Genomic DNA, 22,206 nt, shown 5'->3' with positions numbered 1-22,206 from the left:
GGTATTATACTTGCTATTGCAGCAATCACCTTATCAAAGAAATATTTCCAGTTATAATAAAAACTATTTGATAAAAAGACCTTTATTTAAAATATTCAATTTCTGGTGATTCAGCCAGGTTCTAATCCTATGCTTCATTCCATTGTTACATGAGAGCACACTTGTTCTTGATAGCAGTCTTGATTTCTAGGATACTTGAAGGAATGGTTTCTCTTGTAGTAACTTGAAAGACCCATACAAATCGAGATCATCTGCTTCCTGGAGAATGTTAGGTTAACTTTCAGGACTTCATTTACACTGAATGTTACTTTCTTAGGACCTAGAGTTCCAGAAGTCTACTTCTTCAGCCTCAGTAGGTGTTGCTGTGTCAAAATTCCTCTTTAGCATTTGTGACATAAAAGTGCAACAGGCCCTCTGCATTTATGTTTCATTCTTAAAGATTCTTAAAAACTGCACAGAACAGCTGGGCTCGTTCACTACCAATGAATAGCCGTTTAGAGTTATTCAGTGTTCACCTTTTTAGTTTTTTGAAACTCCTCAAAATATCCTTGGAGGTCCTACCTAGATTCCTTCTGAGAAGCGGTAGTTTGCATCTGCACTTCGAGAATAATTTTGGCATGCTTGATTTAGTCTTCCAAAGTAAGTCTTGTTTGGTGCAATAATTTTATAATTTACTCTAAAGTACAAGGTATGGCTATAAAGTAATAAGACTGCTATTTTGTTTTTTAAACTAACACACTGAAACGACCCGATGAGAATTGCCATACTAAGATGTCTTTAGGAAACTTATACGTACTGCAGAGACACTGCTATTACACACACTATACTGGGAGTTCGCCTTTTGAAATCATCTTTACCAGTCAGGTTACTTTAGTCTCACTTACCACGTTTAACCTATTGTCAGTCCAATTCAGAAATTAGAATTTGGTGCTCCAATGCATTAAACCTTTCCTGATTGCTCCACTGAGACGCATTGCTTGTGTGTGTTACCTACCCTTAAGTTGACTCATTCCTGGTGACCCTATGAATGAGTGATGCCTAAAATATCCTGCCCTCAACAGCCCTACTCACCTCTTGTAGACTCATGTCGATGGTTTCTTTTATGGAATCTATCCATCTCATATGTGTTCTTCCTCTTTTTCCGCTGCCTTATATTATTCCCAGCATAATTGTCTTTTCCAAAGATTCCCTACCTTCCTTCTCATGATGTTTTGTCATTTTTGCCTCTAACAATATATCAGCTTTGATTTGCTCCAGGACACATGTTCTTGTTCAGCTTCAGGTAGAGTGCAGGATTTGATTCAATGCCACAGAATGAATGTACAGTGTCTGCTGCTCTCATTCTAAAAACATCTCTGAGATAGACAGGCAGGGTAGAAGAATGAAATAGAAATTATATAAACTAATTATATATTTATAAATTCTTAAACTGGAAGGAGCATCTGAGATGTTGAAAAAAATGTTTAGCCTTAAATCTTAAAACAACTTATCAGACTTTCCCAATGCTGCTGTTGGTATTGTCTTAAGCATTGTCACAAGTTTCCCTTCCTGATGTCTTCAATAGTATGCTCAAAGGAAAGAGTCCCAGCTAACTCAGTAATGTACACTGTCTTATGTTCTTCCTTTTCCATAAAGATATTGGATAAGAAGTCAGATTATTTTTAATTTTCACTTCCAGTCATTTCTCTTCATTTCTCACTACTGATTTAGGCAGAAACTCCATACATGGACACTTTCAATTATACAATATAATTATGCATCCTGTAACCTTTGTCCAATTCCACTGTATATTTATGAGATGTTGAGAGTGAGAAATGCTATAATATTTTATTAAGTATTATTATGAAAATAGTTCAGTCTTACAGGCACCCTGAAATGTTCTTGGGGACACCCGGAAATGCTTGGATAACACCATGAGAACCACTGTTATCTAAAATAGAAACACTTTAAAAACTAAGTAAATGTTTTAGCAGTTAAGTGATATAGAGTGTGACCTACGATACAGCATTATGTGATATGACATTTGGAGAAAAGCCTGGAAGGATAAGTGCAGCTGCATACTAAAGGGTGCCGATCGTCTGGAAAGGCCTGTGGCTTTATTTGGTGTGGATATGATGGGAGCATTTAGCTCTGCAAATTTAAAACATCAAAGAATTTTTGTTGTGGAGAAAGGCAGGCAAACAAAAAATGAATTCTCTCTCTTTGGTTCCTCATAATGTGAATTTCAAAGTATAATCATGGCATATGTTTTATTTTTTGCACCAAACTACTAACTTACTTTACTTCATTCTAATAGAACCATAGTATTACTGGTGAGAATTCTTTGTCCCTGAATAATTTTTCAATCTTTCCCTTTATAAAATTTTATGTTAAACAAGTTAGCATTTTTATATATGCATGAATGCATCTATGCATGCGAACATTCTTATATTTATACGTTTAAATAGATGATATATAAAATTCTAACATAATAGTATTCAATATGATGTTTTACACCGTATTAGAGAAAATTTAGACTTTTATCTAATTACGTTATCTTGTATAAAGCCAATCCAATTCTCAAGCCCCCAAATTCATTTTAGGGACACAATTACCACATAAACTGATTTGGGAAATTTGAGAAAATCAAATGATTTATTCTTGATTATTAGATTTTTTATTTAATTTTCTGTTATGAAGATGAATAAATTGTAAATACCAATTGGGATTTTTTTATTGTATGAGAATGTTCTGTCTTTTGTCACATTGCTGTATGTCCAATTAAAACCAATTTAATTTTTAGAAGATAATGACATTATGTGTTAGTAATAGGAGAAAGAAACCTTATTTTACACAATAATTTTTTTCTGGACCCTCTTCTTTTGTATTCTTTAGATACATCTTATGTCATTTAATCTAGTGCCATTGCTTTAAATACAGTTTATATGCTGGTGACTCCCAAATTTATATCTCCAGCCTGTACCCCTCCCCTGAGCCACAGATTTGTATATCCAACTATTTATTCCGCACCTCTACTTGCAGGTCTCTTGAGCATCTAAGTATATCCAGTTTAGAACGCTTGATAATTTCTTATTCTGAAACCTGTTCTTCCCCCAAACTTAAAATTGCCGTAAATGCTATCACTTCTCACCGGTTGCTCGAGCTAAAACCTGGGAGTCATCTTGAGTCCTCTCACCCACTTCCCCTTAACTAAGCCAAGAAAAAATTCCATCAGTTATATTTTAAAAATACCCCAAACTTGTTCCATAACCTCTGCCCCCTGACCCGTTTTGGTTAAGTCACCATAGCTATTGCCTTGGAACAGGCATCCCTGATTCCACTTTTGCCCTTCACCATGCACGGGGCAAAGTCATTTCCTAAATACCTACACTAATTTATTTGCATTTTTAGCTCTGTGATTCTACCAAGTTGGTGCCAGAATATTCAGATACAGCATTGTCTTACCTAATTTCATTTGCAGGATTTAAAAGGAAACACAAAATGTAACTAAGTGGTTAAAAGCTAAGTCGTTAAATACTCCTGTTCAGAGTAACTCCATTCCAAGAACATAAATAATAAATAATATGAGCCTTTGTTCTGTAGATCTTAAGGACTAAAAACTCTGCACACCAAAAACTGGTGTAATATAAAAAGACAATTATTTTTGATAAGTAATATATGTCACGTGTCATTTATACATGATTTAAAAAAACAATAAGTAAGTATCTAATCAGCAGCCTTCATATAGTAATGCATTTTAAGCTTGAACCAAAATAAATAGTGTCAACCCTTAATTTATTTCTTACTCTCTTAGGATCAGTATGAATATGCCTTATGTAGCTTTACAAAGTACAGCCACATTAAAAAATCAGATAACTTTAGCCCTGGCCAGTTTGGCTCAATGGATAGAGCGTCGGCCTGCGAACTGAAAGTTCCCGGGTTTGATTCCAGTCAAGGGCACATGCCCGGGTTGTGGGCTCGATCCCCAGTGGGGGACTTGCAGCAGGCAGCCAATCCACCATGATTCTCTCTCATCATGGATGTTTCTATCTCTCTCTCCCTCTTCCTTCCTTTCTGAAATCAATAAAAGTATATTTTAAAAAAATCAGATAACTTTAGAAGACTTAGTAATCTCAGTTATCTATGTTGCATCAAAATTTAATGAGAGTTCTAGTACTTTTCATTTCAGCGAGATGGGTAGCAAAAACATTTTATCGTGTTAAAATAATTTAAATAATCTAAAATAATCTCCAGATTTATATGGAGAATCCTATCTAATAAAAGAATAATATGCAAATTGACTGTCACTCCAACACAAGATGGCTGCCCCCATGTGGTCAAAGATGGCTGCCCCCATGTGGACACAAGATGGCTGCCCCCATGTGGACACAAGATGGACACCACAAGATGGCCAGCAGGGGAGGGCAGTTGGGAGGGACCAAGCCTGCAAGGGAGGGCAGTTGGGAGCGATCAAGCCTGCATGGGAGGGAAGTTAGGGGTAACCAGGCCTGCAGAGGAGGGAAGTTGGGGGCAACCGGACCTGCAGGGAAGGGCAGTTGGGGGGGACCCAGGCCTGCAGGGAAGGGCAGTTGGGGGGGACCAGGCCTGTGGGGGAGGGCAGGTAGGGGCAGTCAGGCTGGCAGGGGAGCAGTTAGGCATCAATCAGGCTGGCAGGGGAGTGGTTAGGTGGTGATCAGGCTGGCAGGCAGAAGCAGTTAGGGGCAATCAGGAAGGCAGGCAGGCGAGCAGTTGGGAGCCAGCAGTCCTGGATTGTGAAAGGGATGTCCAACTGCCCGTTTAGGCCTGATCCCGGTAGGATCAGGCCTAAACGGGCAGTTGGACATCCCTCGAGGGATCCCAGATTGGAGAGGGTAGAGACTGGGCTGAGGGACCCCCCCCCCCCCCGTGCTCAAATTTCATGCACCGGGCCTCTAGTCACAATTATAATTTTGGAGTGCAACACAGGAATGAAGAGTTAGTATGTAAACATATTACACACAGTCTCTAGCAGGAACTACTTCTACTAAAATGCAACATTTATTCACTCAGCATATATTTATTTATTTTTAATTTTTTTTATTTATTTTATTGATTTTTCACAGAGAGGAAGGGAGAGGGATAGAGAGCTAGAAACATCGATGAGAGAGAGACATTGACCAGCTGCCTCCTGCACACCCCCCACCACCGGGGGATGTGCCCGCAACCAATGTACATGCCCTTGACCGGAATCGAACCTGGGACCTTCCAGTCCACAGACCGACGCTCTATCCACTGAGCCAAACCGGTTTCGGCAACTCAGCATATATTTAAGTGCCTACAATATACTAGGCACTATTTCTTTGGTTAATTAAGTAAATATTAATACTTCTATATTATTATTTCTATTACAGATATATAGTATTCCTGCTATATTGAATAGATATTTTTTACTTATTTGCTTAAAATATTGTTTCTTTGGAAAATTGTATTTAGAGGGCTAAAAATTCAGACATTCAAGTGAATTCATGTAACCTTTTAAAAAATAAATAAGGGATTGATTACATATAAACCACAAAGTTTAACATTTACAACTTCATTGAACTTTGACAAAGAACTATACTCATATTAGGATATATGTTTAGCCTTATCCTGAAATTTTTGCATTGTTTTTGTTAAAAGGAGACATTATACATCAAATGACCTAATTTTATATTTATGAAATTAACATAAATGTTTTTTTTTGTATTTGAATTTGTAGCCTGAAAGTATCAGAAATGCTATTTATATTTCATTTCCTAGATAGACATCTAGTTACTTAGAATGCAAAGTGAAAATTTTCTGGATTTCAAGAAATTCTTAAGCATTTCGCATAATGTTGAAAAATCTCAAAAGTTCAAGGGATGGGCTTTTGCTACCAAGGAGATCATTTGTCTCTGATCGCTTGTGGCAATCAAACATCTGCTGAAACGATTCTCAATGGCTTTTAGATTTGAACTACTGGGGGTAAGGACAGATGCTTCCTCTGGGAGTCTTCCTGGATCGCCCTTCACCTTGTTATCCACAGTGAGTTGAGTTCAGTCCCTGCAATAGATAGATGCTATTGAGTAAAATGATTTATCTCTACAGCTCCACTTCCAACCTGAGAAGCCAATATTTGTCTCCAGGTTAAACACTCAATTACTTAGGGTTTACTAAGATAACTCTCGAAAGTCCTTTGTCACTCTAAGTATGACTTGACAGAGCTCACCGGCAGTAACCATGAACTGTGGATCAGCAAAGCATTTCCTAATTCAGCAAGGAGAGATTTGTATATGTAATTAGAGAAAAATTGGGGCAAATATTAGATATTATCCCTCAATGTCCAGAGATTTCAGCAATTACACTCCCTTTCTTTAGAAATCAAGCCTTGGAGTCCCCTAACCCATAGTAAATGAGCTGACTTCATTTAAAAGCTTGAAAAATCCGGGCTTTTAGCCAAGGATCTCATTTGAACTGTCTAACTTCATTAAGCTTAGAGAACTGAATTGCAGGATCTTTTTGAGAACAGGTTTACTGCATGATTCCTACTGTAACTGCTGTTTATGGCCAAAGTGAACTAGGTTTTGGACTACTTTAACTAATCCTGGATTAGAGTTTAACAATTAAGTAATGCCTCTGCCCACAGAATCTCTAGTATCATTATTTGCACTTTCCTTTTTTAACTTTTCTGTAAACAATTACATAGAAGTAAATTCAGATATGACACTCAATAGATATGCAGTTTAGTTTAAAGCTAGGATCATCTTTAAGAGTCCTAAATACAGAACATTGAAAATGCCAGTATCCTTTATAGTCCTATAGGTTTTAGACAGAAATTTGAAAGTTGTAAGAGCTAAGGTTCATAAGTCAGCACATCTGTTAGAGATAGATAAGACAATATAAAGTCATGTTTTATATTTCTCATGACCCTCAGTTTGTCCATGACAAGATATCTGCAGAGGGGTTAAGAAACTTGGTTAAAATTTAATAGTAGGATCAAAGCTGAGCCCAGAAACCAAGACTCCTGATTACTACTAAACTTTAAAATTCAAATGGAGCAAGTGACCATAAATCTCCCTACACCCCAAATTACTGAGCTAAAAATAGATGAGACATCCGCATTGAGAGGAACTGGTTCTAGGTCTGACAGTGCAGATATGAAGAATAAACATTAACTTCTGATGATGTTAAGTTTGGATTGGAGAGAGCTCTCAGACACTCCTTATGCTGTAACTCTGGGCTTACTCCAGGCAATTGGAGACTTCTCAGATACATAAATATCTGGAAAGCTTACATGTAGATATAAAAAAATATATTTTATTTTAAAATATTTTTAAATATTTGAAAAGATATTTGTAAATTATTTGCATAGTAAATATTTGTGCTTTATAATATTCCAAGCACCAAGTAGCATTTCACCAACCAAAATATAAATTGTGGACTGATTTCAAGATGTAATTCATTTACAACAGTTGCATTAGAATAGTTTTCCTGTGACAAGCAAGAAGTATGCCAAATGCAGCATTTTATCTCATCAAATCCAAATTTGTGGATAGCTATTGAAGAATGTGTTTGTCAGTTACATGGAAAGCATCTAAAATTTTAAAATGACTCCCCAATCCTATGTATAAACTGGAAAATAAATTTCTGAACCTGAAAAATAAAAAGAAAACAACATGTCAAGCAATAGATGAGCTTAAATTTGTTGAGGAAGGAGATGGGGGAGGAAGAGATATTGTTGTGGTCTAAACAGGAGCAGAAGTACAAATAAATTCTGCAATGGAAAATAACTCTTGTATATTCAATTTGTCCTCTCTTCAGGGTCTCAAATCTATAGGTGCTCAGCTTGAAGGTAGAGAACATTATCATGAAGTATATCTAAATTGAAATGGATGGGCCTCGGCTTCTTCTTTTACCCTATTCTGTAACGAAATTGGTCCCGCAAGGACTCTTATCTTATCCAATGTCTCATTATGCCAGTGACATTTATGTTTTTGGAGCTGTAGGTAATGTTTCCTCTTGGAGTAAACACTCATTTCTTAGTAAAATCTTTGGTCATTGATGCTTTCATCTGATAAAGAAATTGTTGCTTAATGTATAAGGTTAATTTAAGTTTCATTAGTATTAGGAAGTTATCCCCTTTTCAAAAAAAAAAAAAAAGGAATTAATGAAAAAAGAAAGGAAAATAAAAGAAAACATTAAAAAATAGAGGGAAAATCTCAAAGGGAGCCCCAGATAGTTTGGCTTAGTGTTTAGAGCGTCAGTCTGTGAACTGAAAGGTCGCAGGTTCAGTTTGGATTCTCTCAAGGGTATGTACCTCGGTTGCTGGCTCAATCCCGGCCTTGATCTGGGCCCAAGTGGGAGGCAACCAACGGATATGTCTCTCTCACATCGATGTTTCTCTCTCATCTCTCCCCCTGCCTTCCTTTCTCTCTAATAATCAATGGAAAAAATATCCTTGAGTGAAGATTAACAAAAAAAAAAATAAATTAAATAAAAGCTCAAGGGATGCTGTTATAATTACCAAAACCCGGGTATCAGAAGATTAGTTCAGATGAACTTGGCCCTTACTTTTGTAGATTAGTACTGAAATAAAAGTGTCCACTGAAAGTGTGTGAACAGTGAGGAAAAAAAGGAAAAGGTTAATTCTACTTAATCTACATAAAGTCCTAGATAAATCCTGAACATTTTTGAATTATTCTCCCTCGAAGATCAGAGTTTGTCTCATATCATCTGAAGCAAGAGTTCTCAAGCAAAGATGATTTTCTCCCCAGGGGATACTTGGCATTGTCTGGGGGCATTTTTGGCTGTCACATTTGAGAGGATGCTAATGTAATTTACTGGGTAGAGGCCAAAGATGCTACCGAACATCCTACAGTGCACAAGACAGCCCCACAACAAAGAATCAATATAGTCATATGTCAACAGGGCTGCTGAAGAGAGACCGCATTTAAAGTTACTTAACATATGTAAAGAATGTATAAAGGATGAGAGTGGGATAATTTCTCAGGTACTTTATAACTTCTCCTATTCACACTGGACTGCAAGTTGCATGGGGCAAGGTGGAATACATTGCAATTTGTAAAATAATATGGACCAGTCTAGTCATCTGCCATGAGGCCTCCTAGAATGTTGACCTTTGGGATATCACAAACATAATGCAACAAATAGTACAATTTCACTTGTATTAAATTACATTTTCATTTGATATCAATCTAGTTCTTAAATGTCTATATCCCCCAATGCAATAAATTTTAAGCATTGTTCATTTATTTTTGATGTTTGATCTTATTAAGATGACAATGGAGTAAGTTCATAAGTGAAGATATTCATAAGTATGTCATATTTTAGCATATATCTTAATGCATAATTATTTTTATATTTAATTTTTTTTTACTTAGCTTCATCCTATAATGGAATAGAGTAATATTCATGTGCATAGATTAAGAATATTTATTAAATTATTGGTGCTGTTTGAAGTTGGTAAAGTACCTGCAACATTAATATTGAGGCACTTGTCATAGGATGCATATTGTTTATAAAGTCAAATGAAAACCTTTATAGCATTCTGCAAATTCTAAAATACTTAATCTATATGAAACCCAGTGACATTGTTTTATAATTTTATATATACTTTTAAAAATTGATCTTCAGTGATTCTTATATTTACTACCCACATGGAACTAATGGCATTACGAAATAGTAGCATGAAGGGTAAAAGGAGACAATCAGAAAATAGTATGATTTTTTAAAATATTGTTATTATGCTACATGTTGCCTTATTCTTATTTCATATTTACATATATAATGAAAAATTGGATTTTTTCTAAAAATGAATTGTATATTTTAAAAATGATAAAAAGTATCAAAGAAATCACTAAAATTTACTTCTCTTAGTTCATAAAATATTAATCATATTCTCTCTCAACAAAACACTTCTCCAGAAAACAAGGCTTTGTAAGCAGGAGAGCTGAAAAGGGAGACTCCAGATTTAAACTGTGGGAACACAGAGAAGAAGGAGGAAAGGCAGTTACTTCTATAGATATCTCAGTCAGGTCAGGATAATTAAACAGTAGACAGATCACAGGACACTGAGTAACCAACTTGGCTGCAGGATTCCCAGCCAGGATGTTCAACTAAGAAGTTTGCTAGTTACAAAAAGCAGGCAGGGAGAAAGCTTTCCAGTAAAAAATATAAAAAAAGAATAGCATGTATTATTTAAGAGAAAAGAAATTATATTCAAGTCAGTGAGCATTGTTGAGTGCCTACTTTGCACATTTGCCAAGATAATATCTGAAAAAGACCATTGTTCTCTGCAGTGAGTGAGCACAAGCTCATGTGGCTTATGCTAATTATCTTCAGCTTTATAAGCTATTCAGCTTTCATAGCCCTATGATTTCAAATTATAGTTTAGGCACGCTAATTTTATTTATAACAATGGACAGGACAAGAGCTTCTACTTGAATTCATTTTACTAGTGTTGAATATAGAGAATTTAAAAGCGCGATGTTTAATTTAAAGAGTTTATGATAACATATCTATCTATATATATAAAAGGCTAAGCGACTGAAGGACCGATCAAATGACCACTCGGCCAGTCGCTATGATGCGCACTGACCACCAGGGGGCAGATGCTCAACACAGGAGCTGCTCCCTGGTGGTCAGTGCGCTCCCACAGCGGGAGCATTGCTGACCAACGGGCACCAATCGGGACTGACTGGGCACGAGCCCATGGCAGGCGCAGCAGGGCCTGGATGAGCAGGAGAGGCAGGCAGGGGCGGCAGGCAGCATTGGATCAGTGGGGTCCCTAAGCCTGGCCTGCGGGGATCTGGCCAAAAACTGCAGTCCAACATCCCCCGAGGGGTCCCAGATTGTGAGAAGGCACAGGCCAGCCTGAGGGAGCCCACCAGTGCACAAACCTGTGCACTGGGCCTCTAGTTTATAATAACATTTACCTTTCCTCAAACTCTATAATGATTTGCTATGTTGGAATCTCTCCTGTAGCTTGTTTTTATGTTTAGTGTATATAATTATGGTTCATATTTCTCTCATTTAAAGTCAGAGCCAATTGACATGTTTTACCAATCAGAAAAAATTTAAAAATTATAATATTCCTCTTAATTTGATTTATTTTTAGCAACAATAGTAACAAATGCTAAGTTTGAATAGTGCTTTGAAGTTGACAATAAGCTTTCCCTTCTATCTGCATTTAATAAATTCTTTATACCAATGGTAAGGATGTGTTAGCCAATGGAAGAGAATTAGAAAGGAAGAAAGGCAAACATTTATCGAGTACTCTATTAAAATTAGATACACTATTAGTTTCTTTATGTATATTATAAATCAAGTGCTAATGATAAAAATGTCCCTTAATAATAATGAATATAATATTCAATCAACTTTATTCTTTTCCTGATTCCCTCCATGATGGATGGCACCATTTACCAGATGGCTAAGTAGGGTCAAGATGAGAATTTTCAATCTATGCTTATCACATCAATGTGAGAGCAAAACTAATCAGTCTAAAACACTATCTGGACACAGATAATGAAAGCTTTCTAATAAGAAAGCTATGTGTTCGAGGGTTAAAATTCTAGGATTCAAAGCTAACTATCTAGCGCATTCAACATGGCATTAAGCAAAGGCAAACAATACTTATTAATTCACACTTTCTTCTAAATAAAAAGTTCAAATTAGCCCCAGTTGTTTATTTAGAATGAGTTGTGTAGGTATAATATAGGAAAATATGAATTAAGGGTATTTTATTTGTTATTAATATAAATATATTAACTTTTAAGTATATGGACTAACTAAAATAAACAGTGACATGGAACAGAGCTCAGCCATTAAAAAAAACCACACACACAACTAATACACTAAAAGGTTAATTAATGGAAACTTCTAGATAAGTTAAGGAAACATATAACTTCGCTAACTGATTTAATTGTTAAACTAACTGAATGCCACTTATTTACTTTTCTTGAGTTTAGAATAACATGTTCGGAATAAAATGAAAAACTTCAAATAATCTCATTTCTTTATGCCTAAGAGTGGCAACTTGAGCTTTAGTCTAGTTTGGAGCCAGAGGAAAGCTTAGATTAAAAACCTGACTGACAAACAAGTAACGAGGCCATAACCTGCGTGTCCAAGGTTAGCAAATATTGCAGTGAGAGGCTTTTGTCATCTCATGGCGACTACTGTGCAATGTGGTCATCATACTTTCCCAATGCAGCACAGTGAGCTGACGGCCAAAACATTTTGTTAAGAATTAGTGCGATCCAAGTTAAAGAACATGTATGGGCTATTTGATCAGCCACTGTTAACAGAATTTTTTTTAATTTTATTATTATTTTTTAAAAATATATTTTATTGATTTTTTACAGAGAGGAAGGGAGAGAGATAGAGAGTTAGAAACATCGATGAGAGAGAAACATCAATCAGCTGCCTCCTGCACGCCCCCCACCAGGGATGTGCCCGCAACCCACGTATGTGCCCTTGACCAGAATCAACCCCGGGACCTTTCAGTCCGCAGGCTGATGCTCTATCCACTGAGCCAAACCGGTTTCGGCAGAATTTTTTTATATTTTCATACTTAAAAGTTGAATTTGTTACTCTAACAAGTGTGTGTGTGTGTGTGTGTGTGTGTGGCAGGCACATATTAGCACAAGAGCAGAATTCAAAATGTAAGCATTTTCATCAAAATAATTCTTTATGCATTTTTCCAAAATACATTTTCTATTTGTGTAGGTTTTAATACTTTAATAAGATTTATACAGTGAAAGCAAATAGACAGCACTTGATTGGAAAATCATTCTGGAAATAACTTGCTTGAATCTGTAACCATGTGCTGCATTAGAGAATACACTGCAAGAGGTGCAGTCAAGCTTATGGGATTGTGGAGAGCACAGCCCCACTGACGAGATGGGCTTGGCTGTGGCCGCAGAGATCCATCCAACAGCATGTGCGTCTGTATACAGAACAGCACGTGAGAAGATTCTCCTTCCAAGCTTAAACACAAGCTTGGCTATGTCCTTCTAAAAAAAAAAAAAAAAAAGATCACTTTTTAGTATTCACTCTTTTAAAGAAATTCATTAAAATATGCTCACTGCTCCCCTCTCTAAAAAAGAGAGATGAATCACTTAAGATGAAACAGCTTTGGCAGGCACCATTTTAATCCTGGTTGGAGTAATATGCGGTAAGTTCATGGTTGTCATCAATCTCTTTTAATTTCAACAAGAGATCTTAGTAAGGTGGCATGTATCGGTGCCTTGTATTTTCTAAGTAAACACAACCGTTTTAGCATGGAAATAATTTTCTTTTCATTTTTTGGTGTGTGCCATTTTTGTGGCACACAAAATACCCTGACAAATTCAGTTAGATTTCAGATTCTAATGTATATTATATATCCTATGCATTGATCATGTATGCCAGGAGATTTTATATTCAAAAGGAGGAAAGATTCCCATCCAGTGGACATCAACGCAAGTTATAGTGTATGGCAAATTCACATAATTAGCAATTTAGTTCTGGGCAAAGGAAAGGAAATAGCAAGGTTTGGGTAGCAGAGATAAGGCAGTTAGCTGAGATTTTAAAATAGTATCCTTTTTTTGGGGGGGATTATGAATATAGCTTTGTTTGACTTATGTTAATTCTAAAAACTCTTTATGAGACATAAAGTGTGCCCAATGATTCTCTTTGGCATCTTGTATAGATTTTGCTAATTGCCACATGTATAATTCTGTTTTCATCGAACTGCAGAGGTATTATTTGAAATCTTGACTCTTTAAAACCCAAACTTTGTCTAGGCAGGTGCAAATATGTTAATTTGGGGGCTTTAAAATACTATTTTTAAGTTTGAATACATTGACAGAGAAAAGGGCAATATTAGCTTGACACTAGATCCTCTGAATTTAAATATGAAAAAAAGACCTTTCAAATTTTTGCTGGGAAAAAAAAAAAAAGAACACACACTGTAAAGTAAAGAGTGAAGGAGTGAATGTGAGTGTGTGAGAGAGAAAAGAAAGGGGAAAGTCCTAGGACAAGGCCTCTCACCTACGTGACGGTAAACCTTTTCTGTTTTTCTGGTTCTACACCATCGTTCCTCTAGTGCATGCTGAGCACTGTAGTGTCTCCCACTAACTCCCAAGGCTTTCTTAAACTGGCTCCCATCTCTCCAATTGATTTCTTTTTCTTCACCGATATAAGTCATTGACTACCTTAGGCTGGAGGCATCCTAAGAAGGCTGTGTGCAGGCCCCTTCTCTGTGCTTGCTTGTCTACAGTTTCATGCAGTTTTCAAAGCCCAGTGTAAGCCCTGCCTCTCTCAAAGCTCTCCTGGCAGTACTCTCTCTGCACAGCTCACTTGAGTGAAAATGTCAAGAAGGGTTAAGTTTTCCAAGGTCCTTAAAACCACGTATACCTTTTTCCTCTACGGGATAAAACTCAGTATACCTCTGAGTAAGTTCTGATTTAACCCTTTACTCATCCTCTCTCATTATATTTCTCCACACAATCTGTTGTATTTTTACACCAGAAACTGTTCTTCCAGAACATATATTTTCTTCCTCTGTGCTTTGATGTATGCCATTTCCCACAGAGTGTGGGGGTAGTAAGCTAATGTTTCTTGAAGCTTTACCACGTGCCAGGGACTTTGCTAAAGATTTTACTGAAACTTGTCCTTTAGCCCAACAACAAAGCTATGCATTGGTTCTCTTACTTTCCCAAGTAACAGATGAGGAAACTGAGGCCTATTGAGGTTAAATAATGCACCGCCTGTTTCCCATGTGTTTCTCAAAAGCAATATATTGTTCCCCTTGAGCATTACTTCAGACCAGCGAAGTGCTATGAGGTGCAATGTTAGTGGAGCACATTTTGGTGAATATAGCTTAATATTTTGATTATGTAAATTCTTTGGAACATCGATTATTTTTTCTTGTTGAATCAAAAATTGATACATCTTTTAAAGCTCAATTTATGCATGACCTCCCCCCTCAGTCTCTCTAGTGATAATTGGGGCTCCCTCCTCGGCAGCACGTCTTCCCTACCCCCTTTCTGCTTAGAGTGGGGTTCATGACCGGCATGGTCAGCATCCCCTGGAGCCTCTTAGAAACGCAGGCCCTGCCTACACTCTGAAACTACTGAATCAGGATTTCCCCAGGCATGAGGGCGAGCCACGGATGATTCATATGTGTTGTAAAGTTTGAAGCAAAATTTATCTCTTAGATAAGATAATTATTTTTTCTGCATTTAATTATGCACAACAACTAATACTTATTCCTTTTTGCCTGATATTTTCCAATTAGGAGGACAGGCATGTTATCTTTATTGGTCTCACCCAAAGTGACTAGCATAATACTTCCCATATGGTTGCTACTTGGCACATCTTTATTAAATGTATTTATTAAACTGAGAGATAATTCCATAGGAGGCATACCTTTATATATACTATAACTCATAGAACCAATATCCTTCTCTAGAAAGCTCTGGGAATGCAGTTATCATATCTTTCTTGTTTATATTGTACTTACCTCATATATGAAAGTAGGTCAATGGAGGAAGAAATAATGATGAAGTGCGTCAATGGGGGAAAGTGGGGGACATCTGTAATACTCTCAATAATAAAATAAAATTTAAAAACTAAAAAATAATAATGAAATGAGGCACTGAATAAATTAAGATAATCAAATAATGTATTAAAGAGAGATGGTAGACGTAAAATTTTATTTTAATTTGTTTAGTTAACAAATACCTATAAGTGTCAAGGAATACTAACTTATTCACATTATGAACTAAGATTGTAGATAGAACATAAATCTAGTTAAATCAACAAAGGTTCATTTGAGATTCCTCATTCTCTTCTAACTTAATAGTATTGCACATCCACATCAAGTCGCTTTGTTACAGATGACTAACTAAGGTGCCACAGCTGATATGAAATGTCAGTGTTTAAGCAATTTTCAATTTTTCTTTTTATATTAAAATTATTTCAAATCTATTGGAAGCAAATATTGCAGTAAATAATATGCCATACAGTCCTGCTTGCCATTAATATAGAAGAATAACAAGATACATAAAGAGAAACCCACGTTCCATTTCAAAAGAGAAATACCCTGACAAATTCAGTCAGATTTAGATTATAATGTATGTGTCTTATGCATTGATCATGTATGCCCATGTGATTTTATATTCAAAGGGAGGAAAGATTCCCATCCGGTGGACGTCACCAGAAGCTATAGCCTATCGCAAATTCACGTCAGCCAGCGACGTGTGGAGTTATGGCATCGTTCTCTGGGAGGTGATGTCCTATGGAGAGAGGCCATACTGGGAGATGTCCAATCAGGACGTAAGTATAAGCAGTCCATGAATTATGGAGTCAGATTAAGAGATCAAGTTATGCAAGGAAGTGGAGCCTAATGAGACCAGCTGGCTCCTAGTTTGTGACATTGAAATAGAATACTTAAAAAATGAAATTGTTTTCAAATCTTGCAAGAACATCAATTGAACTGCTTTTAAGGCTTTACAATGTTCCCTCAAGCAGGGGTTTAGAATTGAGGCAAAAATGAAGGCATTTGTATTAAAATGTAATGAAATAAGTGACTATCAAGATAACCAGTATATGTCAGGGAGTGTTTGAAATATTTTTGCTACACAATTGTTTCTAGGTAACATTAGTAAGATACACATGTCTGCCAGCCTTTGTAGATTTAATTAATGCATCTATGCCAACATTTTGTTTATTTAAATATAGTATTTCCCAAAGTCAGACAAAACAATCAATCTGTAGCATGTTGTTCCTCATTATGTATTAATGTTGCACATGAATTTCATTATACAAATTGAAGTCTCCGGATGAAAAAAATAATCTTTAACTTTCTGTTATAACTGTGATATGATTTTTCAAAAGGATTTTTGTTTTTATAAAGTCATGTTTGCTCAGGCTTAGTAAAAGGATGCTCTTGGCATGTGGGATCAGCACTCAGAGGTTTTTCTTTATGCTCAGCCAGAAACTGTGAGCGTGATCTCAAAATGCACAAGAAGGAAAGCTGAGATGCTTTTAGTCATTTCCTACTCACCACATATAAAACTGCTTTTAATGTGTTTGGATATGAAAACCTTTTTGTGCGTCTTCAAACAAGCTATTTTTTTTTATAACAGTAATGGGAAAATCAGCCTCCCTTTTCCACTTTTCTATTTTCCAAATTTTCTCTGTGTCAGAGCCCCCCAAAATGTGGCCTCTGGACCAGCAGGTTTAGCATGGCCTGGGAATCTGCAGTAATGCATGTTCTCAGGCCTTACCCCAGAGTGATGCAATCAGAATTTAGTCATCTGTATATTATTAAGTTCTCCAGATGACTCATTCATGTAAAATTTAAAAACACTGTTTTATGTCATTTAAAAATACTAATAAACTGATAGTTACTTAACCGTGCAACTCATGAGCTTTTACCAAAGGACCTGACCATGATTTGAAAGGTATAATTTGAAATGTGGTAAAAAGAAAATATGTAAACGGTTTTGTTTTGTTTTTTTCTGCATTCACTCATATATAGTTTCCATAGAAATTTGTATTACCAAACAAAATTTTCTTTATAATTCACTGAATTTCCTATGTCATAGAAAATTTTTTTTTTAAGTTTTAATCTGAAAAGTATCTTTACAAACTCTTCTAAATTCACTTTCTCTCTCTCTTGATCTTCCTTTAGATAACATTTTGGACATTAATAATATCATAGTTATTTGATAAGCTATTATTGTTTAAGCAATTTAAATTGAGAATTTTTCCACTTAACTTTAAAATACTCATATTAGTGTGTTCTGCCCATAAAGAAGTAGGAAGCCCTACCTCTTAAGTCCCGGGAAATTTTGCTTCTTGCCCAGGTAATTAAAGCTGTGGATGAGGGCTATCGACTGCCACCCCCCATGGACTGCCCGGCTGCGTTGTATCAGCTGATGCTGGACTGCTGGCAGAAAGACAGAAACAACAGACCCAAGTTTGAGCAGATTGTCAGCATTCTGGACAAGCTCATCCGGAACCCAGGCAGCCTGAAGATCATCACCAGTGCGGCAGCCAGGTGACGCGTTAGTTTGCATCATGCACCCGCTCAAAAGAATGCATTTTCTATCTCCAATTGTTAAGTTCTATCTCCCACTTCTTCACCTGCATTCGTTGATACTTATATTCCTCAAGACTGAAGAGACATTTTTTTTTCTATTTTTAAATTGGTCAGGAAGAAATCTCATGCAATTTAATGATAAAGATGAAATTCTGTTATTTTAAATTTTTATCTTGACTAGAAGTGAATTTACATTCAGGCTTAAGTCTTTGGAAAATAGGGACCCAGGACACATAGCTTCTTTTCACTCTCAACTATTTAAACAGAAAAAAAAATGTCCTGGAGTGGTAAGAAATTCTAGTGAAGTCCTGATTTATTCTGCACTTAAAGTAAAGCTACAAAGATAAAAATGCTTCCAAAACTTTACATTGCGTAGCAGAATGCAATATTCCCTTAATTAAGCAACTATTTATTCAACCCATATTATGTGCCATTTACATTTTTAGGTTCTGTCAAGGATAAAACTAAGGGTAAAAAAATGTCAATGTTGCAAGACAGCAACACAACATCAATGCATCAGATATATACAGCAATCCAGAATGCACAATGTCCATTAGATTTCATGTTTACTCCTCCATTCTCTTAATGGTTTTGAAGAATGTAAACTAAAGTGTCCCTACAAAGTGCAATAGAAGAAATGGGTAAGGCAGGATAAATTATGTCAGGGGCCATATGAGAAGAAAAGAAGTGTTAATATTTTGGTGCTTCCCAGGGAAACTAAAGGCAAAACTATATTGTTTAATAATTTATTTTCTCATACATAAGAGAAAAACAGGTCTTCCACATTTTGATGATGTGTGCTTTAATGGAAAAATTACAGAGTTTTAGTAAAAGGATCTACACTTAAAGTGTACACAAATCCACAGTATTAAGCGATATGTGTAAATACTGCATAATGATGAAGCAATATGATTCACATGTAAAGGGTGTAATATAGTGCCTATTGGAAGTTTTCTTTGCTTGAGTCTTTTTTGCACATCTGCTCTTTTTACTGACAGTCATTGAGAGTGATGACTTGCATACTGATAGAGCATTTACTAAAGTACTTTTTAATAGAACACATGATTTTTTTTACCTGAATAGGTATAATTATGTTGAATATTCATGACCCCATTATTACATTGTGTTCAAATAAGATGAATAAGGGGAATCTGAACCAAAGTCTTAATATCAGTATATAAAAATTATACATTATTTGTGGGAAATAACATTTAGGGATCACTGAACTAAATGATATTTCTTAAGTAGGTGAAACTACCTCCCGCTTATCCTGCAAGGATGAATCTCTGTTCTAAGTTTCACAGAGTGAAGCTACACAGACTCTTTTGGAAATCTACCTGACAATGTAACAACGAACAGGATAACAAACTTGTCCTTTCCTGGGCCATATGGTCCTCATTTTGTACCCTGAAGTCATTTCTTTTGATCTTCACTCAATAGCAATCATAGCGAAAAAGAACATCTTTTCAATTCTTTCCATATAATAAAAAAGACATTCAAAAGTATTTCCACAGGGTGGTATTAGCAATATAAAGACTAACCAATATTGTATGATCTAGGGATATTTAACTCCAATTAGGGGGGGGGAAATTGTCTCAATATCAGATCATAGTATGTCAGAATATGCCCTGGCATCTAAATTTTAGCATATTTCTTAAATTCACCTTTTCATTCTTATTGAAATATGTTGAATATATTTTCTCCTAATATTTAATTTTTAAAACCTGAATAAATTAATGTATTTTGTAGCAACAAATATAATTTTAGGGAAAATAGGTATTTTTCTAAAAAGCACCATCTTTTTAAATTTACTAAATACAAAAATTTTGGAAATTGTTTTTATATGTGTACTTATTGCCATCCTATATAATAAAAGCCTAATATGCTAAGTGTCCAGTTTTCTGGTCATCCGTTCACCAATCAAAGCATAATATGCTAATGAAATGCTAAGGCCGCTCAACTGCTTGTTATGATGTGCACTCTGGGGTCCGGCCAATTGAGACTGAGTGAAACAGGCCAGACACGCCCTGGAGCCCTCCCATGGTCCCTCTATAGCTGGCCAACCTCCCGTGTCCCTCCCCAGCCCTGATCATGCACCAGTGGGGTCTCTCAGCCTGGCCTGTAGCTTTTTGCAATCTGGGACCCCTTGGGGAATGTCGGAGAGCCAGTTTTAGCCCAATCCCACAGGCCAGGCCAAGTGACCCCACTGTTGCATGAATTCGTGCACTGGGCCTCTAGTTGAAATATAAAACAGGGAAGATTATTTCATTATGAATTTATTAACAACAAATTCAAATTGTCATACATTAAGAAATATTTTATTGTAGAATATTTGATTTCCCATTTTTGACAATGATTATTTCATTCTTTTTTATAATTGAGTGAATTCACTGCCTTTCACCTTTAATTTCCCAGTGATGCCCTTGCCACATACTTTATTGAGAAAATACAAGCTATCAAATGGGAAATTCTAGCAGCTAAATAGAAACTTAGTGGTGCCTACATTCACACAACATGTCCTTCTTATCTCTAATTAGAAGAGAGGAAGTGTCCTTCTACTTGTCAGAGGCAAATCCTCTCTCTCCTACATATCCCATTTCTTCCTTTCTATAGGTTCATTATCATAGAAATATATTCTACTGCATTGTTTCTCAAGTTTTCCTAGTGATAAGAATAACAAGGGTATTAAATGTACAACTATCCAGGTCTATCACAGGCTAGCATTTCAGAATCTCTAGGAAAGGTGAATTTAATGTGGATGCTTAAAAAAACAACAACACACTAAGTAATTTTTATCAGTAGGTGAATTTAAGAGATTCTGTTTGTCAACATAACCTCTGTTGATCCCACATCACTATTAACTACTTCCTGATTTTTTTACCACCCTTCACAGCAAAGTTCTCAAATAAAAGACTCATAAACATCTAAAAACTATATATTTTTATTTTCTTCAGGTAGCCTTATTGTTCCACTGCCTTTCTAATTTATTTGAGCATGCCAGCACCTATTCATTTACCCATCAGGATTAGAGCAAGTCTCGGTACCTCTTTCCTCTTCCCTACACTTTTATGCTGGTGATCATTGGATCAACACACCCTGTCTACCAACATTTTATATATATATATATATATATATATATATATATATATATATATATATAAAACGTTCCCCTCTGCTAATGTGGACCACTGCAATAGCCTTCTAATGTGTCCCTGCTTCCATTCTTGCCTGTCCCAAGCATCTTTTCATATAGTCTTCAGAATTTTCTTATCAAAATATGTTTGATATCTTGGTAACCATTTTATAACCAATCTTGAGTTCCCATTACACTTAGAAAAAATCTGGACTCATTTTGATGATTTTTTTTAATTTATTTTGCCCTAACCGGTTTGACTCAGTGGATAGAGCATCGGCCTGAAAACTAAAGGGTCCCGGGTTCGATTCCAGTTAAGGGCATGTACCCTGGTTGTGGGCACATCCCCAGTAGGGGGTGTGCAGGAGGCAGCTGGTCGATGTTTCTCTCTCATCAATGTGCCCACACAGCTTCTACATCTTATATTAACTAAGGAATTCTCTGACAACACAGTCAAGAAGTCCATACACTTATTCTTTTTTAAAAAATATACCTTTAATGTTGAAAGTATTACCAATGTCCCCTTTTATTTCTAATTAAAGCTTTCATATTCCATAGAATCTCCCTTCCTCTCTGTAAAAAATCAATAAAATATATATAAAAATAAATAAATAAATTTATTTTTTATTGATTTCAGAGAGGAAGGGAGAGGGAAAGGGAAAGATAGAAACATCAATGATGAGAGAGAATCATTGATCAACTGCCTCCTGCATGCTCCCTACTGGGGATCGTGTCTGCAACTCGGCCATGTACCCTGACTGAGAATTGCACCATGACCTGCTGGTTCACAGGTTGACACCCAACCACTGAGCCACACCAACTAGGCCATTTTGGTGATTTAAATAGTCATGCTTCTCCAATGTCATTTATTTTATTCAAATGTTTATTTATTCATTTTCCAATGACTATTTATTGTATGCCAATCTACTTTGTGCTATAATCCATTTTGAGTTTATTCTTGTATATAGTGTAAGTTGGTGGTCTG

The 22,206-nt window shown here is 36.1% G+C and overlaps 1 protein-coding gene across 3 annotated transcripts in view; it reads left to right on the top strand.

The window, feature by feature from the left end:
* The window catches only part of EPHA3 (EPH receptor A3), a 360,358-nt gene that overhangs the window by 320,082 nt on the left and 18,070 nt on the right, over positions 1–22,206 (top strand). For all 3 annotated transcript variants that reach the window (XM_008155577.3, XM_008155576.3, XM_054712267.1), the window contains exons 14-15: positions 16,168–16,317; positions 17,853–18,046. In XM_008155577.3, coding sequence (XP_008153799.1) covers positions 16,168–16,317; positions 17,853–18,046 — 344 coding nt within the window. The remainder of the gene's footprint in view (positions 1–16,167; positions 16,318–17,852; positions 18,047–22,206) is intronic.

The sequence above is a fragment of the Eptesicus fuscus genome, chromosome 3 (genome assembly GCF_027574615.1).
Source record: "Eptesicus fuscus isolate TK198812 chromosome 3, DD_ASM_mEF_20220401, whole genome shotgun sequence".
Taxonomy (NCBI): domain Eukaryota; kingdom Metazoa; phylum Chordata; class Mammalia; order Chiroptera; family Vespertilionidae; genus Eptesicus; species Eptesicus fuscus.
The sequence above is the reverse complement of the archived record's forward strand: the minus strand, read 5'-3'. Positions and strand labels throughout refer to the sequence as shown.